General features: G+C 44.7%; 2 protein-coding genes across 8 annotated transcripts in view; one reads left to right on the forward strand and one right to left on the reverse strand.

The window, feature by feature from the left end:
• Nucleotides 1-1,053: 1,053 nt before the first annotated feature.
• DNAJC19 (DnaJ heat shock protein family (Hsp40) member C19) lies at nucleotides 1,054-14,784 on the forward strand. Of its 3 annotated transcripts, none has more exons than XM_077348306.1 (6): nucleotides 1,054-1,203; nucleotides 5,345-5,396; nucleotides 8,332-8,405; nucleotides 10,311-10,387; nucleotides 12,040-12,113; nucleotides 14,365-14,784. In XM_077348306.1, the coding sequence occupies exons 1-6, from the start codon at nucleotides 1,201-1,203 to the stop codon at nucleotides 14,433-14,435; spliced, it is 351 nt and encodes a 116-aa protein (XP_077204421.1). In that variant the 5' UTR covers nucleotides 1,054-1,200; the 3' UTR covers nucleotides 14,436-14,784. The 3 variants fall into 3 exon arrangements, with proteins under 3 accessions (XP_077204421.1, XP_077204423.1, XP_077204424.1); XM_077348308.1 differs by having other exon boundaries at nucleotides 12,043-12,113; XM_077348309.1 differs by lacking the exon at nucleotides 5,345-5,396 and having other exon boundaries at nucleotides 1,069-1,203.
• A 6,191-nt stretch (nucleotides 14,785-20,975) lies between these two features.
• The window catches only part of FXR1 (FMR1 autosomal homolog 1), a 40,324-nt gene continuing 34,029 nt past the window's right edge, over nucleotides 20,976-27,270 (reverse strand). For 2 of the 5 annotated variants that reach the window (XM_077348301.1, XM_077348305.1), the window contains exons 14-17: nucleotides 26,829-27,029; nucleotides 25,361-25,441; nucleotides 22,753-22,844; nucleotides 20,976-22,006 (exon numbers count right to left, since the gene is read on the reverse strand). In XM_077348301.1, coding sequence (XP_077204416.1) covers nucleotides 21,836-22,006; nucleotides 22,753-22,844; nucleotides 25,361-25,441; nucleotides 26,829-27,029 — 545 coding nt within the window. In that variant the 3' untranslated portion in view covers nucleotides 20,976-21,835. The remainder of the gene's footprint in view (nucleotides 22,007-22,752; nucleotides 22,845-25,360; nucleotides 25,442-26,828; nucleotides 27,030-27,270) is intronic. The other 3 variants (XM_077348302.1, XM_077348304.1, XM_077348303.1) reach the window with 3 other exon arrangements.

Consider the following 27,270-nt stretch of genomic DNA (forward strand, 5'->3'; position numbering starts at 1 on the left):
GCCCTGTCATTCTGTTGTATATCTCTGGTCAATGGAATCTGTAAAATTATAAAATCTGTGGAATCTGTAAAACAATCTGCTCTTGTCTCTGACATGAAACCTCCTGTTCGTGTATGCAGCTAGCTTTTATATGAATTTGGCTTTGCTGATCATAGCCACCCTGACTGCTGGTCATGAAACATGACCCTAACCCAGAATTGCCAACCCTGCTTGGTTGTTTTGGAGTCCAATGCATGCCACACAAAACGGTGTGGCGTGCCACTGCTCAGCACAGGTGCCAGTTGTAGACTTGTGTTGTCAGAAGAGGTTTGACTCTTTACAAAAGGAATAACAGGTAGCGACAATAACAACGAAAACAACAAAAAGCCTCAGACATCAAAGCTCTTTTGCTAGATACGCTCTTTAGGTGAGCACTGGGGTGCATGTGAGGGGGGGGGGAGGACATTGCTGAGCCATGAAGGTGCCCTGAGGCCCTCACTGCCTCTTCAGCCCCCCCTTACCACCACAGACAGCTGCTGTGAGTATAAAACTGAGGGGGGAGAGACCATCATAAACACTGAGGAAGAGTGCTTGCACTCGATAGCTCACACCTTGACTAAATCTTTGTTGCTCTTAAAGATGCCACTGGGCTCTGGTTTTGTTTTGCTGCACCCCAAAATAAATAAAGTGTTGCACTTGGAGAATAACGTTCCCTGGGGAGCTTATGGAGAGCGGGGCAGCAGCCTAGGCTGGAAGCGAAGCGAGGTCCGCCCAGACGAGCCGACTCTCGCCTTGGAAACGCCATGGGGCCCAATGCTTTGGGGTCGCCGTGGGTCGGACGCAACTCCACGACAGCCGGCGGGTCAAGACCCGAAAAGGCAACGCTGACGGGACAGGGCAGCCGTTTCTCGGCCGGTTTCATTTGAACGGGGCGCGTGTTTGGGGGAGACTGACACCCCCTCACGGAGCTCCCCCGCGCTGAGGCGAAGCGCCCCAACATCGCCTGAGGCGCGCGCGAGAGAGAGGCTCGAATTCCCGCCTTTCGGGAGGGGGCGGGGCGGGGCGGCGGCTGTCGCTGCTTTACGACACGCCAAAGAAGCCTGGTCGTCGCTTTACGGCAGGAGGCGGCAGCGGGGGAAGGGCAGCCGGGAGAAGGGCGCGGGAGGCGCCCGCTTTCGCCGCCGCAACCCCCTACCCTGTCGGCGGGGGCAAGAGGGAAATATGGTGAGTCTGAGCGAGCGAGAGGCCGCGGGCTGCTTCCCCCCGAGCCCGCCCGGCTGCTGGTTTGCTGAGCCAGACGATGGAGGCATGCGCCCACACCACCCTCCCCGCCCCTATTTCTGCTCCCCCCCCCCGAGGAGTCGTGCTTAGGAGGTGCTGCTGCTGCTTTTTTTTTTGGGGGGGGGGGGTGAAAAGAAGACGGTTTATGTAAATCTTTGCATGCCGTTCGCCCTTCGGAGCGAACTTGGAATCGCACTGGAATCCGGCATGGCGTTGATTCGAATTATTTGCAGCTGTTGTGTTTTTCGATATGCACACCTGAGCCTGGCGGAAATGGGCCTGAGGCCGGCCCAGTTACGTGGGGAAGGAGTTAGAGCAGGGGTAGTAGTCAAACTGCGGTCCTCCAGATGTCCATGGACTACAATTCCCATGAGCCTCTGCCAGCATTCGCTAGCCGGATTCGCTGCACTCGCTAGCAGGGGCTCATGGGAATTGTAGTCCATGGACATCTGGAGGGCCGCAGTTTGACTACCCCTGAGTTAGAGGATTCTGTTGTTATGCTTAAGCTGCCCTGTGTTAAGGGGCAGGGAAGAGGAATAAGCCACGTGTCTAGGGAGGGGACGTGTATGGGCAGTGGGAAGTGAGTTTTAGTGTGATGCTGGTGAGACAGAAGGGTTTCCTGTGCAATTTTGCGCATGGCCAGTGTCGTGCATATTGCTGGACTGCTACATCCCCAAACCAGTGGTGTGCAAATGTTTACAGGACAGAGATACATAGCCCCTGTGGGGGTTGTGCTGGTATGTAACTGTTGCATGCAGGGCTACATGGGTAAGTTCTTTTGTCCTTCCAGGATCATGTTTAAAAATTACCTAAAACTGCATGCACAGAGGACCGCTGTCACCAGATTTTATGAGTTGCGGTAGCTTAGTTAGGAGGCAGTTCTCTGTGATCTGGGGAAGTCTGCACTTCAGACCCTCATTTCTGCTACAAGCTCACCTTGGACAAGCTATGCTCCGTCAGCCTCAGTTCTTCGTTTGGAGTACTGAGGTTAATAATTCTAGTATATTTTAGTTATTTGCTGCAGAGATGTGCTTTGAACACTGCCAGTGCCATGGTTGTTTAGTCAAATTCCAGGTCTGTACTGAGTCTTTAAAAGAAAAAAGAGGCTGGGGAACAGAGAAGGACGGTCGTGCCATATCCAACAGAGGCACTTTTTCAGGGTCCCTTAATTCCAGAAACAGTTGAAAATACAAATGATCAGTTAGTGTCAAATAATGGTCAAACACTTGTGAAGCATTAACTTGAACAACAATAATGTCGTTCTCAGCAGGTTTGGTACATCCTAATTACAAAACTAATTCGTTAAGTTTTAATGTGAAAAGATTACATTGGCATTGAAAGTGATATGTGAAATGACCTTTAAGCAAGTTGACTACTTCTTTTCCTGTTTGGAAATGTCAGAAGAAAAAGCTTTGGCCCTGGTTGATTTAGAAGCCGAGAGCAAGTCTTGCTTACTCCTGCCTAAAGGTGCCACTGCACTCTGATTTTGTTTTGTTGTGCTGCTTCAGACCAACACAGCTACCCACTTGTCCAGCCCATCTAGTCCAGCATCCTGTTCACACAGCACCTGACTAGTTGCCTGTAAGAAACCCACAAACATCAGCAACCTCCTACCTGTGCTTCCCCAGCAACTGATACAAAGAAGCTTCTGGAGGGAGTACATGGCCTTTGTGACTGATTAGCTCACTGATTAGCTAAAACAGGAATGGAAAATTCATAGAAGGCGAGGCTGTCATTTAGGCTTTTTTCAATGTCCTGGCCCCCACCTGGTGGAACAAGCTCCCTGAAGAGATCAGGGCCCGGCCGGGACTCCCCCAATTCCACAGGGCCTGCAAAAGGGAGCTCCTCCACCAGGCATTCCCCAGAGACTGAACAACCCAATAACATCTATAGATCCCTCTCAGACACCTCCTCCATGGCCTATACCAGTCTGACCTCTCTGGCGGTTTATCTAAGTCAGGGGTAGTCAAACTGCGGCCCTCCAGTTGTCCATGGACTACAATTCCCAGGAGCCCCCTGCCTGCGAATGCTGGCAGGGGCTCCTGGGAATTGTAGTCCATGGACATCTGGAGGGCCGCAGTTTGACTACCCCTGATAAGTTGTTGTTCCTGTTATAGTATTGTTGATCAATATCATATGTTATTTGCTTAGGTTGTTTCATGTATTGCCCCACAACATTGTATGTAAACCGCCCTGAGCTGTATGGGAGGGGGGTATGAAAATCTAATAAATAAATAAAATTTATTTTATTTATTCTGTAGTCCTTTACTGTAAGTTGTTTATACTGCAGGGGTAGTCAAACTGCGGCCCTCCAGATGTCCATGGACTACAATTCCCATGAGCCTCTGCCAGCATTCGCTAGCCGGATTCGCTGCACTCGCTAGCAGGGGCTCATGGGAATTGTAGTCCATGGACATCTGGAGGGCTGCAATTTGACTACTCCTGGTTTATAGAAACCATGTTTATGACCCTCTAGTCTCGAGAAATGTGTTTGACTGCTGTTGGAAACTGGTCACTAGTGGGATGTTGATCTGATTCCAGGCCATTGTTATGTTCTTAATTTAGTCCAGCGGTCCCCAACCCCCAAGCTGGGGACCGGTACTGGTCCGTGGATCAGTTGGTACCAGCCCACGGCTCCTCCTCGTCCACCTCCCCGGCTGCTGCCTCGGGGATTGCCCTGCCACTCTGCTGCTGGCTCACCTTTGGTGCTCTCCGGCAGCCGCCATGGCTGGGGCTCCCCCTCGGCATGGCAGCATGCAGCTGCTGCTGGCAGTGCCCCCCAGCGGGCGGCGGGAAATCAGGGGCGCAGTCGGAAAAGCAAGCGGAGCAGGGGCTCAGACGGCAGCGACATCCTGACATCCATTCCGTGTAAATAGATACACACCATAACAGTTCGCTATATTTGGAAGGAGACCTTTAAAATAAAATCAGATTTCATTGGTACATTTGAAATACTGTTAACATTTTGTCCAAGGCCATAGAATCATAGAGTTGGAAGGGGCCACACAGGCCATCTAGTCCAACCCCCTGCTCAACGCAGGATCAGCCCAGAGCATCCTAAAGCATCCAAGAAAAGTGTGTATCCAACCTTTGCTTGAAGACTGCCAGTGAGGGGGAGCTCACCACCTCCTTAGGCAGTCTATTCCACTTAGTTAACCTATGGCTGAAGATGAAGAGAGATCACTCTTGAGTCCGATATTCTACCTGCTTCAGAGAGCTGTTTTAAGAGTGAGAAAGGGAAGTTTGTTTAATATTTATCTAATTATTATTTCATTTGCATCATAGAGTTGGAAGGGGACCTCCAGGGTAATCTAGTCCAACCCCTAGCAGAATGCACTAAATTCACAACTACTTTTTCCACATGTTCTGTCATTTTACTGGGTGTTGCATTTAAAAGACACAGCCATGGGATTGGAAACATCCACAACACTCAGGGCAGCTTACTTTATTCTCTTTTCCATTTTATTCTCACAGCAACTCTGTAAGGTAGGTTCAAGGGAGTTAGTTCCAAAGAGAGAACTCGCCTTTGTTCATTGTCTACTTATTTGAACTTTAAGATACGTAAGCTGATATGCAAGCTTTTGAATTAAACAGAGTACATTACTCAGGGCTAATTTTTAAATGAATACCCACCCATTTTGTGCCCTTGTAAACTGAAGGTGGAGGGGGGGTATTTTTACATTCCAAAAAATGCAGGCACAATTTGCTGCCTGCCCCAGGGATTTATTTCCGGCAGTACTTCTAGCCTTTGCTGGCAGGGGCTTATGGGCATTGTAGTCCATGGACATTTGGAGGACCGCAGTTTGACCACCCCTGCCTTATACTATTCTAATGCAAGAAGTGTTTGAAAGCTGTCATTGAAGGCCCTCTGCAAAGTGTAAGCAACCTTCAAACCATCCATTTCATGGCTGCTTCAGAGTGTTTTTTATTTATGCCAATAGAGGTGATCTGACTCTCAAAGTGTTTTTCTTCTGTCTCTCAAACCATTTGAATCCCAACAGTAAGTGTATTTATTTAATACAGTGAAATGGCTGCTTTATCACTTTTACAGTATTGCTCCCCCCCCCCCTTTCATTTTTTTTAGGCTAGTACTATGATAGCAGTTGGTCTGACAATAGCTGCCGCTGGATATGCAGGTTTGTGTTCGGATTGTATGCTTTATTTCATGTTGCTTGAGAAGCGCTACACGGAAATTTGATCATGTCATTATAGTACAGTGGTTAGGTACAGTGTATTAGTCTCCAAGGGTTACTGCAGATGAGTATATTATGAGCAGACAGACTGTAGCAAGTCTGTGTACTTTAAGTGGTGTGTTTATGATTTTTTTCAAAAAACACATAGAATCATAGAGTTGGAAGGGGCCATACAGGCCATCTAGTCCAACCCCCTGCTCAACGCAGGACTAGCCCTAAGCATCCTAAAGCATCTTGTGATATTGTTAAGGCCGATGACTGTTTTCACACACATTAGATTATTATTATTTCAATGCACTTTATCAGCCATTTGCAATTAGATTTCCTTGTAGAAACAGGAAAATCCAGCTGCAGACAGCTGCTAAAGTGCATTATCCCATGTGTGAAAGCCGCTTAAGAGATTCCTCATCACACAGTGGGTTGGGTCCAGTCAGCTTTTTAACACCTCTTGCCTGTTCAGCCACCTCTCTACAGTTCTTCTCCTACATGGCTTTTGTCCATATAGATACCCAGCACAGCCTTTTTTGATGTTCAAAGGGGATCCCTCTTCCCTTTCTCACCAGCTGAAAAGCTGGTTAGGGCCAACCTAGTCCTTTGTTGCTGCAGATGAAGTGAACTTCAGTTCATGAAAGAGGCTTTCATATGTGCCGTTAGAGACTACTGTTTGTGCTCATGTTTTCTGACTTTTCACACCCCTTTGCTTAAACTTTAGGCTGATCCTGCATTGAGCAGGGGATTGGACTAGATGGCCTGGATGGCCCCTTCCCATCTATGAACCTGTTGGCTACCAAACTAGCCAACACGATGCTGCCTTCTGCCGAATCAGACCACTGGGGTCTACCAAGGCCAGTATCATCTGGCAGCGGCTCTCCAGGACACTTGATCCATTTTGTGCTGGGGATTGAACCCGTCTCTTTCTGCATGCCAAGCAGATGATCTAGCGTGGCCCTTCTGTGTGATAATGAATCTCTTAAGCTGCTTTCCCACATTGGATAATGCCCTTTACCAAGTCTCTGCAACTGGGTCTTCCTGTTCTGTACAAGAAAATCCAATTGAAAATTGGTGCAGTGCATTGAAAGTGAGTTATCTAATGTGTGTGGAAGCGGCCCTAGGCTTTAACAATACCACAAGAGTCTTATTAAAATAAAATTATAAATATGCCACTTACAAAATACATAGATTTGCTACAACCACGAGAACCAGCTTGGTGTTGTGGTTAAGAGCGGTGGCCTCTAATCTGGAGACCCGGGTTTGATTTCCCACTCCTCCACATGCAGCCAGCTGGGTGACCTTGGTCCAGTCTCAGAGCTGTTTCAGCTTCGCCTGCCTCACAGGGTGTTTGTTGTGGGGAGAGGAAGGGGAAGAGGTTGTAAACTGCTTTGAGACTCCTTCAGGTAGTTTGTTTCCTTTTAAATCTTTTAAGAAGTGCTGTAGCAGAGTAGATGTAGCCAAAGGGGCAGATCTGTATCCACGGCCACCATACAGCCCTTATATAGGTATAATATTCAGTTTGCTGCAGCGTAAGAAAATGGTCGAGTTCAGGACCAGGTTTACCCACAAATTCAGAACTTCATTGCACATGCTATCTTTGAAAAGTCTTCCATTTATCCACCAATCCTCAAGCCACAAAAATCTTCCTACCTATTACTTAACCAACTGATTCATGAATCTGTAATTTTTCTATTACATGCTTGGGGTACTATAACATAGACTGAACAATATGTGGCTCCCGGACCATATTCAGCCAGCATCTTTATTAAGCATTGTGGCACAGAGTGGTAAGGCAGCAGACATGCAGTCTGAAAGCTCTGCCCATGAGGCTGGGCGTTCAATCCCAGCAGCCGGCTCAAGGTTGACTCAGCCTTCCATCCTTCTGAGGTCGGTAAAATGAGTACCCAGCTTGCTGGGGGGTAAATGGTAATGACTGTGGAAGGCACTGGCAAACCACCCCGTATTGAGTCTGCCATGAAAACACTGGAGGGTGTCACCCCAAGGGTCAGACATGACCCGGTGCTTGCACAGAGGATACCTTTACCTTTTTAAACTATGGTGTTATTAGTAGCTTGCATGACATATTTGAACACACACATAAAGCTATTTTATTCCAAATAAGCCAGTGCTTAGGCAGCTGCATTGGTTGCCAGTTGTGGCCCGGATCAGATTCGAGGTTTTGGTCTTAACCATTAAGGACATTTGCGGCTTGGGCCCTGCCTATATGAGTGGCTTGTCTCCCTATGCCCCCTGCAAGGTTCTTCGCTCTGTGGGTGCTAATCTGCTTGTGGTCCCTGGCCCCAGAGAAGTATGCCTGGCCTTGATCCAAGACAGGGCTTATTCAGTCCTGGCCCCGACCTGGTGGAATGAGTTCCCGGAAGAGCTGAGGGCCCTGACTGAGCTTTCTCAGTTCCACAGGGCCTGCAAAATGGAGCTCTTCCACCAGGCCCTTGGTTGAGGCCCAGACCAGGAACAACAAGGGCCCCTCCTCCAGCCAACGTGATACCATTCTGCGAACCTCTGCCCTGTGATGATTGACTGTGGGATGGGGGAGGAATGGGGGCTATGCCGCCTCTTGTGTGTTTTATGATGTTAGGGGTCATGACTGTTTTACTGGGGGTTTTACTTGGTTTTATGTAACCCACCACAAGAGTCCACAGAGAGTGGCAGGATATAAATTGAAATAAATAGATGTGTGTATATGTGGGGGGGGGGGAGAAATTGCATCTTGGCAGCCTCTTATACTAGTAGAAAGCTTCCTTGGAGGCAGTGACGCCCATCCATTCCCTCCTGGGCAAGCTCACAGTACTGGCGTGGGGTCAGTTGCTTTAGAACTCGTGGTTCATACTCTTCAGCAGCTGAATTGGAATTCTAACCTTTCTTCAAGGTCGTTACATGTTCCAGGCAATGAAGCAAATGGAGCCACAAGTGAAACAAGTACTTCAGTCTCTGCCAAAATCTGTGAGTTCATCTTGTTTAATTTTGCCTCCCAGCGGCGTTGACTTTTGCTTGCCTCTGGAGTAGTACCATTGTGCGTTGTCTGCCGCTTACTATGCATGTGTTTTTGATTAATCCCAATTGTTCAGACAAAAAAAAAAATCAATACATGCCAGTAGGCAGTTACAAGTGAGGAATGACAATGAAATTCTGTGGGCTGTGGTGGTCAAGGGGCTGAGGGAGAATAAACTGAATCCAGATAAGGTAGAGGTGGTACTGACTGGTAAAAGGTCTGCATCGTATAGGGTGGTAGTGGTGGCTGAAATTGCTGTCAGGTCGTAGCCAACTTACAGCAACCCTGTAAGAATCATAGAGTTGGAAGGGGTCATACAGGCCATCTAGTCCAACCCCCTGCTCTACGCAGGATCAGCCCTAAGAATCCTAAAGTAAGGTTTTCAAGGCAATAGGATTCAGAGGTCGTCTGCAATCGCTTGCTTCTTTGTAGCAACCCTGGACATCCCTGAGAGTCTCCCACCAAATACTAAACAGGGCCAACCCTGCTTAGAACCTGAGATCTGACAAGGTCAGACTAGCCTTGGCCATCCAGGTCAGTATGGGGTATATCTCCATTACTTACCAAGTGCTGCTTCTATTCAAGACTCATTCAAAAGTCTGGAAGTCCTATTATGACCAGGCCTCTGGTTAGAAAAAACAGATGAACACAGGAGCAAAGAAAAAAGATTTTTTTTCCAGCTGTGTTTCATTAGTTCTGCAGACACCAGATGTATCCATGTTGTGGCAACTTCAAGGCTCAGTTACTGCACAGACTCTATAGGGGCCTGTCCTTGAAGATTTCTCAATTTGTTGGTGACCCATTTGTTTTTGGGGACTGATCATTGGGACCACATCATACTGATCGAAATTATCTTTGCTGGATGCCTGTTTATTTCCAGGTCCAATTTAAAGTGCTATTGACTCCTTGTAAAGCCCTTCATACTTGAGACTGCCTCACTGTGAACCTGTCCAGACACTGTGGTCCTTGGGACCAGGTCTCCTAGCAGCCCTCTCATTCTCAAAGATCAGGTACAGCCTGGGCCCAGATATTTTCTGTCACTACTCATGGTTCCATGGCCACACAGTAGAGTGGCCCCGTGTCCTCCTGTTGAAGGCAGGGAGAGGAAGGGATTTTCTCAGGTATGCCAAAGTATGCGTAGGTGGCTCTTTTCTGCTGCTTTGATGGTCATCATGGGTGCCAGACATTTTAGGAAAGTGGCAAATAAGACAGTCATAAACATAACATATGTGCATTACGTTGTGCTGTTTTTGTAGAACTTGGGTCACAAAATGGGAAAGAAGAGTTACATATATTATGGAGTGGGGAGGGAGCTTTAGGAGTGGAGAGTCAGAAAAACTGGGATCATCCAGCATTCTTCACTCAGCTTTGTAGAACTGAATCACCCATTTCATGTGCTTTGGCATCACCACTACAGAGATACAAAACCATCTTCGCTATCGGTGATGTGTTTGTATGCTACCTTTATAACAGGCACTCCCAAAGGGCACCAGGGCATATCCCAACCTTTCGTGGTTGAGGCAGTTCCCCAGTAGTACTTCTGATTGGCTGCTGAAGATCTAGTTAGCTATGCAGGTTAAAATTTGGTTTAAGTGGTAGGTAGCACAACAGTATTTGTTTTATTCTCTCACTCCTTTCCCAGTGCATTTTTTAAAAATATCACACTTTCCCCTTGCACTTGGGCTTGCTCTTAGGTAGGTGGAGCATGTGACTCCACCTCCTGTGGCAAACATTTTGTGCCTCTTGCAACAGCCATTTTGTGGTTGCGCCCACCATCCTGTCTCAGAATGCCAAAGATGTCGACAGATTTGGAAGGGTTCAGGACCCCTGTTTTATAACAATGTATCTTATTTCAGGCCTTCAGTGGTTATTACAGAGGAGGATTTGAACCCAAAATGACCAAGAGGGAAGCTGCTTTAATATTAGGAGTCAGGTAAAAATAAAAATATTGTCAAGGAACTAACACTGCGAGTTAAATCACAACAGTCTTGCTCCAAAAACACAGAATCCCGGCAACACCCAGTGACCAATCCTAGACATTTCCATGCTGGCTATATTACGTGGTATAATGCAGAGAAGTGTCCTCAGTCTCCATAGCGGCAGAGAGTGATTAAAGGTTTTCTTGCACTGTTCATATAAAAGGGACTTGGGAGTCATGGTGGACAATAAGTTCAATATGGGCCAACAGTGTGAAATGGTAGCTATGAAAGCTAATGTGCTATTAGGCTGCATTGCTAGGGGCATAAAATCTAGAGCAAGGGAAGTTTAAATACCCCTCTATTCCACATTGGTTAGACCTCATTTGGAATATGGTGCCCAGTTCTGGGCACTGCAGTTCAAGAAGGATCTTAACAAGTTGGAACGTGTTCAGAGAAGGGTCACAAGGATGGTGGATGGGTTGGAATCTATGCCTTATGAGGAGAGGTTGAGAGAGCTGGACATGTATAGCTTGGAGAAGAGGAGAACGGATGATAGAATAGTTGTGTTCAACTACGTAAGAGGAATACATGTCGAAGAGGGGGCCAACTGGTTTCCTGCCGCTTTAGAGACAAGGCCTAGGAGCAATGGATTCAAATTACGGGAAAGGAGGCTCCACAAATATTAGAAATCATTTTCTGATGAGGGTTTTTTGTAAATGGACTATGTTGCCTCGGAGAATGGTGGAGGCTCCTTTGTTGGAACTTTTTAAGGAGGAGATCGGATGAGCACCTGTCAGGAGTGTGTGATTTTTAAGTCCCCAAGAACTTAGGCGGGGCTAGACCAGATGGTCTTTTGTGGTCTCTTCAGCCCTGTGTAATTCTGATTCTCTGAAGTTAGTGGGCTTGAACTCAGGCCCTTACACAACAACCAGCCCTGTCAGCAATACTTTTTGGTGACAGTGATCCTTGAGATCTTGTTTGCACAAAGATCAGGGTGGGTTATAAATCCTTAGATCCCTGGAGCTGAAATTGAAATCCTGCCTTCAGCAGAGCCCCAAAGCAGTGGAATGAGGGAAAGCTGGTGGTGGTCTTGATGGTGGTGGTAAGGGATTGTCCTTTTTGTCAGGCAGCATTTTGGGAGTCCAGATACTGAAAAGAATGCAGCTTCAACCTATGGAGATGTTGATATGCCTGTAAACAAAATGGGAGGGGGAGAGGAGTATCATGCTTGGGGATGACCAACATCTCAGGAATTCGTCTTGAATACAACAGGTAGCTGTATAGGTGTGGAGGACAATGGCAGTGTAAGGCTGGTCTTTTATCCACAGCTTGCCACCGCAACATTGCCAGTGCTTTTTTGGGTGAGTCCTTGGAACCAAGCGACCACGCCTTCTGTGGGACTGTACTCTTGCAGAATAGTCAAGTAGGATAGGGCTGTTCCTTTTTTGCATCCACTGCTGGAATGTCCTAAATATCATTGGGTAGCTCGCAAGTTCTTGTTGGTTTTGGATGGCAAAAATTATTACAGTATCCATGGTCAGAGTGTAGAGTTGAAGGGGAGATTCGAAAGAAGGAGCCCAGTCCTGATAGAAACTGTATTTTGAAGTCTGTTTGAAAATAGTATTGACTCCACATGGTCTCACCTCATTTCTTTTTTCCCAACAAGCAGTCCTACAGCTAATAAAGGAAAAATCAGAGAAGCTCACAGACGAATCATGCTTTTGAATCATCCAGATAAAGGTAAATGAAAGAAGAAACTAATTTTGTTTGACATGGACTAAATGAGAGTGCTTTCTGGACCCTAGTCACTACCACTTGCGACGGGCCTTGGCCAAGTATTTGTATGACCATGGCCCCTCCCTTTCCCACCCCCTCCAGGCCCATCACTGGCCATTTTGAGAGGGGTGGTGGGTTGACATGGCCATATATGATCATATCGCCTGATAAGGTTTTTTTTTATTGAAAATTTATTTTTTAAATAATTAACTCCCACCCAATTGGCAAAACCCTTCTGTGGCCATAATCTTGTTAATACTGGCACGTTCCTTCATCTCTGTTTCACGTTTCTGGTTGTTTCCAGAATTCCTCAACCCACAACATACTGCATCGTTTGGATGTCCTACCCTGTTGATTGTTACTGTCTCATTCTGTTGAAATCTGCCTTAAGGCCCAGTGAGAAAAAGAGATTATAAATAAATAAATGAACCATACTATCTTGGAGGAATTCTTCGTAAATTGCGAGAATTTTTCTTTTAGGACTGTAACCTCTTCATCATTTGGAGTGGTTGAAAATGGAACTACTTGACAAATTAATTGTGTTACTGAATGGTAGGAAATATGTGACGGAATTAAAGGATTCTGGTTTGCAATCGTTCCCCAGGAGCTTAGCTCAGGTGGAGTTTGACTCAGCTGCTATTCAGGATACTTTCAGGGTAGAACACCAGCCACTGTTGCTATTGTTAATTCATATAGCACTTTTAAGTTTGCAAAACACTTTATAGTGTGGCTGGATCCAACATCTCCATTACCCTAATGTAGCTTTCCTCCAGCAGAAGAGTTGTTTTCCACTGAGGAAACATTAGCAGAATGGATCCTTCGGTTACAGAGATAAAGGTGAATACAATTAGACCTGGTTTAAAGACCCACCTGTGCCATGTACCTAAAATCTATTTAATCCTTCAGCCACTTGGATTTAGATATGTATGCCTATAACTCTATCTAGCAGTCAGGAAAGCACTGACTCACCCGATCTTGTCAGAGTTTGGAAGGAAGACCACCAAGGAAGACTATGGTGATTGTGCCAATGAAGGCAAACCCCTTTTGTTCATCCCCTTGAAAAACCCCTGGGGGTCACTATGAGTCAGTTGCAACTTGACTGCACTCAATTACTATAACTCCTGATTGGTTTACAACACAGTAGGGGAAGGGAATGGCAAATCACCCTGCATTGAGTCTGCCAAGAAAATGCTAGAACAGTGGTCCCCAACCTTTCTGAGGTTGGGGACCGGCAGGGCATCGGGGCGGGGCTCACGCCCCGCGCCCGCATGGGCCATGCCCACGCATCGGCCGCGCCCACGCATCGGGCCGCACCCACGGGCCACACCCGTGCATTGGCCTCGCCTGTGGGCCGCGCCCGCACATCGGGTCGCGCCCACATGGGCGCGGCCCGGCCCTGATTCCCTCTCCCCGCCCTCCCGCAGTAAGAAGCTTCCCGGGCCGCAAGCTTGCGGCCTGGGAAGTTTTTTACTGCGGGGGGGGGGGGCGGGGAGAGGGAGCCGCGGCCCGGCGCCATGGCCTTCGCGGCCCGGCACCGGGCTGCGGCCCGCAGGTTGGGGACCACTGCGCTAGAGGGCGTCACCCCAAGGGTCAGGCATGACTTGGTGCTTGCACAGGGGATACCTTAACCTTTACGTAGGTAATCATTTGTTGCATAGATAACTCTGCTACAGCCGTACCTCCTTTGCTAGCAATATAAGCAAAGATACGGGCAAAAGACGCTTTGAATCCCCTCAATGTTCCACCCTCTTTCTTACTCAAGCTACTTGCTATCATTTGCCTGGGTCATTACAAGTACCAGCGTCTTAAATATTTGAACTGAAGTCTGTGCATGTACTGTTTCACTTCAGACTTCTATTTTGAGCTACCTTAGAAATTTTACCCCTGATATTACCTGATATTTCCCCTTTATGTTGAATAAAATATTTTGTTAATTTGGAATTTCCAAACTCCTTGAATTCCATGTAAGTTAAATGGGAATATCAATCCTGCCCCTCAGGTTCTTGGCAAAGCCACCAGGCAAAATATCATATTGTGACAGGGTGGGACCACCAGAGTTTGTCAGGAAAGAAGAAAAGAGATACCAAGGTTGGCTCAGTCAGAAAGGGAAAAAAACGGAGGGGAAAATCTTGCATCTAAGGGAGGGACGCGGATGGGGACATCACGGCATGGAACAAGACTTGAAAAATGAATTCCATGTTTTTCTTTTGGCCAGGCGGATCTCCATATATTGCAGCCAAAATCAACGAAGCTAAAGACTTGCTGGAAGGTCAAGCTAAGAAATGAACACCTTACCTATAAAGAAAGTTGACCAGCTTGACAAATGGCGGTATGGAATGTGCCATGGAGAACTACTTAATTTTCATATTTTCTCTGAACTGAATCTAAAACCACTTTGGCTAGAGAGATTCCAAGGGGGACCTCTGGAATTCAACATATCCAGACATGCACCCATGCAATCCACCACCCCCGAGAAGTTTTCTGAAGTTTTGGTCCTACTGAAGGTTAATCAGATGCTCATGCTGATCGGGTTTGAGATGTCATTGTTAAAAAGATAATGGTGATCTGTGGGTTGAAATAACCTGAGACTTTAATTTGTGGTGGTTCTTCAGGAATAAAGTGTTTTAAATCTTTATACTCTTACACTGATAAAGTGAGGGAATTTGCTGTATATTACTGCCACAACATTGTCAGTCATTTAGTCATCGTTTCTTAAACTGTTTATCATTTCTCTTGCCATTTCTCTCACCCATCCCGTGTACTAAAAGATCAATTTAACATTTGCCCATAGACATAAGGAATGCCCAGCTTGAATGACAGGTTATCTTCTGTTCTCTTCACTATCATGTTCTATAACTAAATGTTGGTGAAGGAATAGAGCTGCTTCCGGTTCCAGCCAGCTTGGGCAGTAGTGTTCTGTTGTGCTTGGTGAAGAGCTAAATTTTCTTGTTTGCTTTCATTATCTTTTATCTGCTCTTTCAGTCTTGCTAGTTCGGCTTTGGTTTTTCGCTTGATTTTGTTTCAAGGCAGCTGTTTTGGCAGGCTTGAGCTTCTTTTTTCAGGATCTTTTCTCTATTTCCATTGATAAGATGCGGAGTGTAGCCTGATTAGCTTTGGATGTGAGGGGAAAACAGATGGCGTACAGAGACTATATTTTTTTATTAGAATCCTATTGTATTCTTAATATATATATATATTGTATTCTATTATTTTCTGTAGATTGAAGGCGTGTTTAGTGCGTGGGTGTGTGTGTGGGGGGGAATTCTTGTTCTGTCTTGTTGTTTTAAGCCATGGACTACAATTCCCATGAGCCCCTGCCAGCAAACACTGGCAGGGGTTCATGGGAATTGTAGTCCATGGACATCTGGAGGGCCGCAGTTTGACTACCCCTGTTTTAAGCTGTTCTTTCTTTTTTTTAATGCTGACCTTGGCTTGTCTTGCTATTTCCTCATTGCTCCCTCCCCCCTGAAGAGTTGAGGTTGGTGACTTTATTATATAGGCCAGGAGAGGGATGTCGTTTTCTTCCTTTTCATCTGTTAAAATACATAAAAAACGGACATGACAGATTGATGATGAACTTCTCATGAAAGCTAAGCAATCGATTGGAAAACTTAACTGTCCTTTGAGCCACGTAAAAATCGGTTTGAGATTTTGGAGAATGGTTTTGGTGTAAATGAAGCACTTATTTTAAATGAGAATCAGCATACAGAAGATGAACCTTTTATGGTAGGTATAGGTCTAGAATTCAAAATCAAAAGGAAAACAGATTAACCTGATTTATTAACCACTCAAACTGTCCTCATGGCTGATACTTTAAAACTAGTTATGAAAAATTGAAGTATGACTGATTATTTGTTGAATTCTTCCATAAAGAAGCAGGATGATCCAACTCAAAATTTGAGAAAGTGCCTCTACTCCAAAGCAGTTAATGGAAAACATCCTGCAAATGTTACCCTCTCAGTGTTGGCCCCTGAAGGAAAGGATAAATTGGTGGGGGGAGGGGGGAGAAATAGTTTGTACCATCTCTTATTTGTTGGACATATCTGTCTCCTACATAGATCTGAAACATGTTTAAAAAAAAACAGGGCACTAATTTTTTTCCAACTAAAATCCCCATTGTGTTGTTTTCAAATATAGGATATTTTAGGAATTTTTGAGTTTATGTGACAAGAGGTTTTAAGTTAATAAGAAAGCCTTTGTTTAAATCAAAGCTAGAGCCATCACCGTTGGAGAAGGTGGCAGAAAAGATGGTAAAACTCCCATTAATTGATCTAGAAATCCCTTTAGACCTGAAGATAGGTAGTAATCAAAAATTAAACTACTACCTCCTACAACAAATAAATAAAATAACCCTTTTGATGGACACATATGAGAGTGGGAAAAATAGATCTTCATGAACAAAACCTGCTAACTACCTTCACCCATCTTCTGGTGGACGAACAGCAATGTATAAAAAAAAAAAAAGGAAATCTGAAGCAGACTCTTGCAGAGATTAGTCGAAGTGATATCAGTGCAAATTCTAAGAATAAAAATGTGGTTATACATACTGGTCAAATAATTAGTTCAAAGGAAAATAAGGGCTCGGGTAGTGAGAAAGCTAATGGTCCAAATCAAATCAGGGGACATGTGCAGGAAAGAACAAGACATTTCTTAAATGTTAGCATCTACCTTGATCACAATATTGTCTCCTTAGATCATAGAATCATAGATATGGTTAATGTTTGACTCAAAAATCAACCAAAAATTCTTACTAAAGATCTGCTCAAGGAATATCGCAGGGTGGCATAATAAGATCAGTTTCTTTGAGGTTAGATAATACTATCTCAGTTCAGTATTATCCTCTTACAAGAAACATGAGGTATCAAGGATAGTTTTCTCCTGGGTTATCTCCTTTTGCTCACCAGCAAAACAGAATGGTTGCAAATGGAGAGCTAGAGCCTGGCTTGCCATTTCTTGTTTCCTCCTCCCTAATGTGTCAAAAGTTGAAACCCATGTTCATATATGAACAGAAAATAATCATAACATTAAAAATTGTGTGAGCTTCTGATGAATTGTTGAATGTTCCAAAGCCTCCAGGAAGAGCCCTGCCCATATAAGGCGGCTTTGGAATGTTTGGCACACTGACCAAAGCATGCCCCCCCCCCTTGCAGGCTTTAAAGGGAGCAAGTGGCCAGATAATGACAGCTGCACCACCTGATCCCTTTACATTTCTCTCTTGCTGACCATGACAGCCACACTGCCCAATCCCTTTATATTGCTCCCAACCCCCTACCTAGCACCCGTTGTGCATTCCAGCATGCAACAAGCTTTACTGCTAGTTTTATCATTGTAGTATATATATATTCCCCCATCACTAAATGTAACTCAAGTAAATCAAATTTGGAGGGGCATGGAAAACCAGTTTGGTGTAGTGGTTAGGAGTGCGGACTTCTAATCTGGCATGCCAGGTTCGATTCTGCGCTCCCCCACATGCAACCAGCTGGGTGACCTTGGGCTCGCCACGGCACTGATAAAACTGTTCTGACCGAGCAGTAATATCAGGGCTCTCTCAGCCTCACCCACCCCACAGGGTGTCTGTTGTGGGGAGAGGAATAGGAAGGCAATTGTAAGCCGCTTTGAGCCTCCTTCGGGTAGGGAAAAGCGGCATATAAGAACCAACTCTTCTTCTTCTATATGAAATATATTCAGTGAATGAATTCCTTGAGACCAATTTCATTATCACCAGCAATTTTAATGCAAGATTGAGTAATATTACTCAAGCAGATCAAATTGATTGGATAAATAACATGGTTATGGAAAGATCTACAAAAATGAAACAAATTCTGCAGAGGTTGCTAAAATTAGGGTGGAGAAACAGATTATTAATGATCATAATTGGCCATCCTGGCGCTGGTAATTTGAGACTTCACATATATTAATTCAGGGTGGGGGAAACAGCATTATTGATTATATATATTAATAATGCATCACAACCAATGTCATCCTTCAATTTGAGTAATCTTATGAAATGTTTGCTGGCAGGGGCTCATGGGAATTGTAGTCCATATAAATCTGGAAGACCACAGGTCGACTACCACTGCCCTAACCCATCCAACAATATTTTAATACAGGGAGATGTTAAAAGTAATACTTTGGCCAGTAGACCTAGAAAAGAAGGTGAGGGTTTCCATGTTTTCAGGTCTATGACTAAATACGGATAAAGAAATAAGGGATGAATCTTTGGAGGTGCAAAACTTAATAACACTACAATGTCTTTTTGAAAAATTCAGATGGTTTGATAATTGTAGATCGCCAAGGCTAATAAAACAAATGCACATGAGATTGTATAAATATAACCTTAAACAGGCTCTATTAGTTATTGGAACTGAAAAAGGACCTATAAAAAGCTGATAAACCAAAAGATAAAAGAGGATACAGTGACAGGGTTGGAAACTGCAGGAAGCATCACTATCAGCCAATTCAAATATCTTGGAAACTGATAAAACGAGGCTGTGGGGTTAAGAGGGACGTTTACATGTCACATTGCTCCTTCCATTTGGGAAAAAACATTTTTATCAGTTGTTTTTTGACACAATTGTTAACTCAGAGATAGCAGACATACTGGTGGCCTCCAGTTACTACCAGATTTATGCCTAGCTGAGCTCCTTAAGGCCAATCTAATGTGGTGGGCTAAGATCTTGCTCCTATTTTCTCTAGAATAAATAGCTCAGAAATTATGCCTGATTCTTAGAGGGCAGCTATTATTGTTGCAATATACAAGGAAGCTTTTCAGATCCACAAAATTATCAATCTATAAGCCTATTATCTGTTGGAGGGAAACTGTTTCATTCCTGTATAAGTTAACATCTTGGGTCTATTCATCTGACATTCTGGGAATTGAACAAGCCGGCTTTCATAAAGGGCAATCTCCTGAAGATGATAGTTTAGTTTCACAGTCGCTAGTGCAAAAATACACGATGGTAAAACGAGGAATCCTCTTCGCAGCTTTTAGCTTTTGATTCAATCATAAGACAGCAACTTTACGGGGAGGAATTGGAAAGGAACAGAAATAAACTACTGGCGGCTGGGTTTATTGAACAAAAGGGCATAGACATTAAAATCTTGCCCCTTACCCTTAAACACTGGAATTTACCTGTACTGTTTGAAAACCTAGCAACATTCCTTTTCAAATTCTGCACAGACCACCGGATCCTATGTTTTTTTAGCATTTCTAGAGGGATACATCCCTTCGTAGTTGTCCTAATATGGTACCTAAGAATTCAAATTTAATGGATCAGCACTTTATCTTTATATTTTATATACTAAATATGCTAATTTAAGATTAAAGGATTCCAGAAATTTTGGCTAAAGACTATAATCTTAAAACTGTAGCTGTTGTATATATTGTGAGCATAAAAATTTACATACTGTAAAATTTACATCCAGAAAGTCACTGGATTGTCCTGAAATTGTAGCATCGCTGGAAGAGCTGGTGTAAGGAGAACTAAACAGGCAAGTCAGTGTTTATAATAAAAGTGTGCTTGTCTGTAACTGTGGCAGGCATAATTCATCTGTAAATGAGAGCCAGTTTGGTGTAGTGGTTAGGAGTGCGGACTTCTAATCTGGCATGCCAGGTTCGATTCTGTTCTGACGGAGCAGTGATATCAGCGCTCTCTCGGCCTCACCCACCCCACAGGGTGTCTGTTGTGGGGAGAGGAATGGGAAGGCGACTGTAAGCCACTTTGAGCCTCCTTCGGGTAGGGAAAAGTGGCATATAAGAACCAACTCTTCTTCTAAATGAAGCTAGGAGTCCCAAAATTGACCAGCAATTTCAAGTCAATGATGCAAAGTTTAATGTTACAAATCAAAACATCCCTCTGCTGTTTGCAATTGAAATCTTAATTTACTCACTACAGTTTGAATATCTCCTACTTGATACTACAAAGCCAGTTCATTTAACTTCTTTGAGCTAGGCCGCCAAAGCACTCCTTTCCCTTTGACTCCCTGGGAACCACTTAACCTCTTTCAGACCAGCTCAGATTGAAGTCTTCCTGCAGGCTGATGTGAAACCTCAGCTACAACTACATGGAGAAAGAACACAAAGTTGTTTGTAAACAAAAGCTACCCATAAATATGTCAACTGCTGACCCAGCCAACTTGCAATATTGTTAGAACAACAGCAAAAGCTAGTTTTGCAAGAGAATGGGCTCATTCATTGTATAGGACAAGGGCTAGCATGTCTCAAAAGGCCAATGAAGAAACTTGGGAGGGGTCATTGGTATATTAGCTGGGTACTTTTGACAAATTCTTTGTTACGTGAGAATCTGATGAGTTACAAGCAGGTATCAAATCATCATACACTGGGCTAAAAGATGCAGGTATAACTTGCTGATTTCTCAATAAAATTAATCAAAATCCAGATGCTATATCTTTTTAGTTGAGTATTCTGATTTCTTTTAAAAATCAGCCAGCAAAATAGGACCAAACACCACTATGAAATATTGCAAGCTACAGTAATTGGCCAGTGGAGGGCAGACCCTTAGCACTTAAAGTACACACATAGCCGGCCAGGCTTCATGGGATGTGTGTTTAGAAGCAGCTGTGGTTTTAGAAGTTGCTTTGAAGAACAGGACAAATCAGCCTCCCATGCCTCTTCCAGATGTAAAGCCATCCCTCTGAAGATGCAGGGAGCTTTGTGGATACACAGGTACACGTGGCTGACCTTGACCCTTGTAAAAATAGCAAGCTTTCTCATTGGAAACCTCCGTTTGGACACACCAAGATTTTGACTGCAAATCTAACGGGTTCCTTTCATGAGTGTGGAACGTACTTAAGGATCAACCAGTGGAAGATCAAAGTTTATTTATTTTTTTTCTACCAGCATACAAAAACATATTGCACATCAAACAACCAAAACAAAAATAAAAATACTCTAAGGACTAACATATGTAGTTTATACAGAATAAACTTTCTGGAAATTGATCTTTTTTCAGTAGTTCTGGTTATGTCTTAATGGACATGACTAATTCAGCTTAAGTGTTTCGACTAAAGCTATGTTTGATTTTTAAATACTGTACAGTTTAATAAATAAATCAAACAAAGCCTCAGTGTAGAACAGTCACTGCCAATGTTGCCCAATATCCCTGCAGATTGAGAATTTAATAAATGTATTCCAGTGGCCTGCAGTTTTTCCCCCCCACTACATACAGCATTTTTAAAAAACATGTATTAAAACAGACCAGTTTCCAGACTAAACTAATGGAGAAATTACAATTCAGTGCAAAATATTTTAGACTGCATTTTTTCTAGTTTTCCTCAGGTGAAGAAGTGGTTGCATATTATTAAAAATGTAACAAAAGCAGCTAATGCTTTTCATAAAGGTTACGTTAGGGATCCCTCCCCCCCACACACATCTCTGCCGTATTTTGAAAACAAAATAACATTTCCTATAGCCAGCAATTTGTTTTTATTTAAATGTTACATATACTATTCTCAAGGCACATCTGATGATATTTATAACACAGTAGGTGTCAAAAGGTATGTTTCAACGTTGGATTTCTTCAGGATCCCTCCCATTTCTGTTTTCCAAAACAGAGGAACTGAAAGTGCAGTGTCAAGACTCGCGATCCGTATTCTATCTTTGGCAAGCTTATACAAGCACTATTGTAAAATGTAATGTAAAAGAACTGTAAACTAGGAACTCTTGTTTATGAAACCCCATTCAACACAGCTTCTTCCTGTTTATTCCCATCTTCTGGTACAGAACTCGGCCTTTCTTCAGGACTCTTCTGCAGCTTTGAAGGCTCAGTCCCAGAAACAGCTGCAGGGCCGTTCACAGCCTTTTCTGAAGGGCCAACTTCTTCAATCACATCTTTTGCCTTTAAAAGGAAATGTAAATCCTACCGTGAGCAACGAGACCATGTGGGAACCCCATTAACAAGCCAGTACCTGTCCCTCCCGGAGTTCCACAGAGTTTTTTTTGCTATTCTTCCAGCTCTATTGTACTTTTGGAGTCGCAAGAAAAGCTACAAGTGGTATCTGTGGGTTAATTTGTTCCCAGTGCAAATCTCTATGGCAATGCATTCCATACACGGACAGTGCCCGCAAAGGCAGAGGATGACCCATCTTTATTTGGCCAAGCGAGTTTTGACTCTCAAAAGCTTATGCCTTGAAAATCTTATTCATCTACAGGGGGCTAACTGGGCTTGAACCTAGTTCTACCATAGATCATCATGGCTACTCTCTGAAACTGTTCCTCCTAACACACTAAACCTTCACTGCATGAGTTGAGAATGGATGTGGTTGTGCCATTCTCTCGAATTCTGAAATGCTGCGTACATCTCTCTCTCAAGCCTGCTTCCCCTCACGGCTTTCAGGTGTAGCTGACTGAGGGCTCAGAACTATCTAGGATTCTGGAAGCTCTAGAATTACAACCCCTAGGCAATTTATCATCAGGACCTCTGCTCGTTCTTCCAGGCACAAATACATGCATATCCTTGTTCTCTGAACACCAAATTAACTGGGCTGTCTGCGGTCAGTGAACTACTCCTTGTGCCTTAATTTAAAGCAACTAAGGACACAAGCTAAGGGTTGAGCATGTTCGGTTGCCTTTCCTTTTTCTTACCATTTCTTTCTTGTTTTTGGCCAGCGTTTCCCGTGGGAGATTCCTTTGTCTGCTTTGAGATTCTGCTCTTGATATGTAATCAGCAACTGTGACTGTGAGGGGGAAAAGCAAACACCATTTTCAAAATTAACTCATGATTAAAATATTGTATTGCCAACGCAGGCTCAGGTAGACGCATTGAAACGTTTTCCCTTTCTCGTCTCCCGCCACCACCTCGTCAATGGAGCTCGGTGCTGCCTCAAAAGATGCTTATCAAACTCCCTGACTCGAAGAACAGTTAACTGGGTGGCACATGTTGCCAGCATCAGATTGCTCAACATACAGGTTTCTAGTCTGAGGCTCTACTGAAATCTGAAGGATCCAAAATGACTATTAACAGAATCAGTATTAGCAACTTTATCCTCAGAACTCAGCCAGAGCGGACAATGTCTGCTGATTTCAAAGGCGTTTCACGGTTTCCTCATTTCGCTCTCCCCCCTCAAACAAGGTGCCTTACATTCATTTGGTCTGAAGCAGCAGAACAAACCTCGAGTCCAGCGACACCTTTAGGACCAGTAAGGTTTTATTCAACATATAAGCTTTTGTATGTATGCACACTTCTTCCGACTGCAAGCCTTGAATAAAACTTTGTACCCTGGACTCAAACTTTGTTCTGTGGCTTACGTTGCGTCCCGTCCCCTTACCGTTTTACTAGATGACTAGTAAAATGCTTGCAGCTTTTAACTCAAAGGTATTCTTCAAAGAGAATGAAGACATCTTAACGCCGCTAAGATTGTGAAAAGAAGCTTGGAGAATAATAAACATGTCTTGCACTCTATACGGATGAGGGTACTCGGGTCCCAGCAAGTGGCTTCAGCTGGGGGCCCAGTTCTGAGCATCACACTTAGTTGGGGATTCTTCTGATGACGAGAAGCCACAGCTTTGTTGCAGAGCACCTGAAGTCAATCCTGGGTGCATTGCCTATGAAAAAAGGATCTCAAACAAGCGTTGAGAAACCTCCCTTGTCTGCCCGTGACCCTGGCGAGCCACTGCCAGAACAATGACTTGGTGAATCAATCGGCTTGATTCTTTAACTTCGTGAATTCATACTTTATAGCTGGAACAAGCAGTTGAGAAACAAGCAAATCTGACTCCCTTTACTCCTCCACAGGAGAGGAGCGCTGTCACTTGTTCTCTTTGGATGACGGCACATCTACAAGAACAGCCAGCTAAAGGGCAAGGGGGGGGGGGAGAAGTGTGAAATGATAATAAAAGTAGCCTCTGACAGCTGCTGTGGAGCAGGAAAAATCTGTAGATTCGTGAACACATACTGAGAGACGGAACAGGCACTGGGTCACATTCTAACTGGTTTAATCTTTAATCCTGTTGGGATAGAATTCTACAAGTTCTACAGGAACTTCAAGGGCCTTCCATCACTTTATAACTCCTGCAGCAGGGACAAAATTGCTGCAATCTTGTAACAAATTTAGATGAGCAAATAATTTTAAAATAGAAATTTCAGAAGGTCTTTTGATTGGTGGTTTCAAGGTATCCAGCCCCCCCCCCCCGCAGAAGGCTTTTTGTAGAACTGAATTAAGATAACGTCCACTGATATAAAACCCTATCTTCTCTAATTATTTAATGCATTTCAAAACTTCTTCTCTGCCTTAATCGTCAAAAGGAAGTTCACTGTGGGGAAAGGTTGGCAGGGGGTGGGGTAGAGGTGGCAATACCACAGATGATCGTTTTTCAGTAAGACGTGGGATAATTTTAAAAGAAATCATCCCAAAGCTACTTAGCACGACACATTTAGAGTAGCTGCATAAAACACTTTTAGATCTTCAGAGGATATAAGATGTTAGTGCATATTAAAAATTCATCAAGCTGCAATACCAAATGAGAACATGCAAGTACTGTGTAAAAAAAAAACAACAACAACTCACTGCATTTACTTGTGTCCTTAAAAAGGACAGAGTCATTATTAGATCAAGTCAGTTATGGGACAGGCAGAAATCATGCAAGCCCCCATCCAATCTGAGTAGCATTCATATAACTCAGAAGAGACAGATAATCACCCATCTTTCAACTGGGCATAACCCTCAGACACCAACATCCTTAGATGCGTGGCCGAATTCAAAAGAAAAAGGGCTCAAGTACAGACACTCTATGCCAGTGGTCCCCGGTGCCGAGCCGCGGCTCCTTTTTCCCTCCCCCCCCCCCGAGGGGGAGCCACGGCCGCCGGCATAGCAGCGGCGCGCACGCGCGTTTGCGCCCCTGCTGGGCGAAAACGTACATGCGCGGCAGTCCGCGCATGCGCATTTGCGCTGGGGCTGCCGCGCGTGCGTGGGCCCCCGGGCCGCCCTCTCCCCCCACTCCACCGCAGCGGTCCGCAGCGGCTGAAAGCTTGCGGACCGCTGCTCTACGCATTGGAAGGATACCAGATAAGAGATATCAACATTAGTTCCATTAGACAGCATAAAAGTGAACGAAGATGACACTTTGATTAGTTATTACGCAATCATTTACACCAGGCAGTTTCACACGTGTTTAAAGAAGGACAACGTAAGCAGCGGGCATTCCCCCCTTCATGCTCGTGACCCGAGGCCGCCCCGGTCTTTACTCAAGTTACCTGGCTGTCTATCTTCTGCCTGACCCCTGAAGCGACGCCTGCGACTACGATTGCGTCGCTGGGGTTTTTTGTCTCTATCATCTGCAATTGCAAAGCGTACGGTGAACCGTCTCGGAGAGGAATCGTTCTGCTAGCACTTCAACGCACATTCAAGGGAGACGTTTTATGAACACCGAAGGACCTTGGACACGTTTAAACATTTTGCCACTGAAAAAGACACCACTGCAACCTGCTGTTTAGAACTTCATATAAATACGTATCCCAAACATTCCTGTGGGCTTCAGGGATTAAAGCAGGGGTAGTCAAACTGCGGCCCTCCAGATGTCCATGGACTACAATTCCCAGGAGCCCCCTGCCAGCGAACGCTGGCAGGGGGCTCCTGGGAATTGTAGTCCATGGACATCTGGAGGGCCACAGTTTGTCTACCCCTGGATTACAGTCTCCATTGCATTAGGTAAGGTTTTTCCTTTGCACGGGCTACAAAAACTGCACGCCATCTGAAACCTCAAACCTTAAAGCCACGTACGCAGAAGGCCCACTGCTTTGGCTTTGGGGTCTTAATTTTGGAGAAACCAGGAACCTCGGTGCTCTGGATATCCATCCAACTTCTTTTCTTCACTAAACATATCCAAAGTCAAGTCCTGGCCTAGGCAACAGGGCTGTTAATTTTACATTTGTCCACTTATGTGAGGAGCCAAAACTCCCCAAAGTTATGAATTTGTTCACGGGACTTTCTAACCTCAAGCTGAGTCAAGATATTCACTTGTGAATGAAGAAGAAGAAGAAGAGTTGGTTCTTATATGCCGCTTTTCCCTACCCGAAGGAGGCTCAAAGCAGCTTACAGTCGCCTTCCCATTCCTCTCCCCTCAACAGACACCCTGTGGGGTGGGTGAGGCTGAGAGAGCCCTGATATTACTGCTCAGTCAGAACAGCTTTATCAGTGCCGTGGCGAGCCCAAGGTCACCCAGCTAGTTGCATGTGGGGGAGCGCAGAATCGAACCCGGCATGCCAGATTAGAAGTCCGCACTCCTAAACCACTACACCAAACTGGCTCTCAATGAGTTCAAAATACACACCGTACTATCCCACCATACTGGGCAGAAACTTGATGCATAATCAAGTGTAAATGAGCATATAATCTCTCTCATTTGGGAGAAAGGGATCCCTGCAGCAACAGAAATAATTTTTCTTCATGACAACAGAGTCCCATGAGGTCAACCTGAAATAGCTCTTCTAGATTCCACGGAGCCAATGGCATTCTGGTTTGAATTTAACAAGCCTGGAACTGAAGTCCTTTAGTACTACAAAGGACTTCAACATTGTCCTGTGGTGCAGGGAAGCAAAGAGAATGAAATGCGGGTCAACGAAATGAACCATTCACTGTAGTCTCAATATAATTACGTCCTCTTGGTCCGATCCTGCGTAAAGAAATGCGCATTAAAGTTGTGTTCGCAAGCTGTTCACGTACCTAAGCCGTTCTCATTAACTGATGCGGTATCGGATTCTGTCATCCCATCCATCAACACGGCATCTTCATCGGTCCTTCGCCTGCGGGATCGCCTGCGCCGGTTAGTGCTGTGGTGCGATTCGCTGGCGTCTGTGTCCACAGTCTGATCAGACTCTGTGTTATCAAGTAAACTGTAAGGGTTGCTGTCTGGATCTTTCAGCACTAAAGTAAATGTCAAGGATGGGGGGGGGGGGGAAAGAGCATTACTAAGAATCACCTGTGGCACATTTAAGACCAATGTTTGCCAAAGGAAATTCAAGAAAGAAGCCGTCTTGGCCATGATGCACATCCTATGGAGAGCCTTTGGGGTCTCTGCCATCAACTGGATCTTCCTTTAGAGACCAGGTCCTCTGTCTACAGTTCATGTTAAGCTAATGAAGGAGAAGGAGCATGACAGACACGC

This window comes from Paroedura picta, chromosome 8 (assembly GCF_049243985.1).
Source record: "Paroedura picta isolate Pp20150507F chromosome 8, Ppicta_v3.0, whole genome shotgun sequence".
NCBI lineage: Eukaryota > Metazoa > Chordata > Lepidosauria > Squamata > Gekkonidae > Paroedura > Paroedura picta.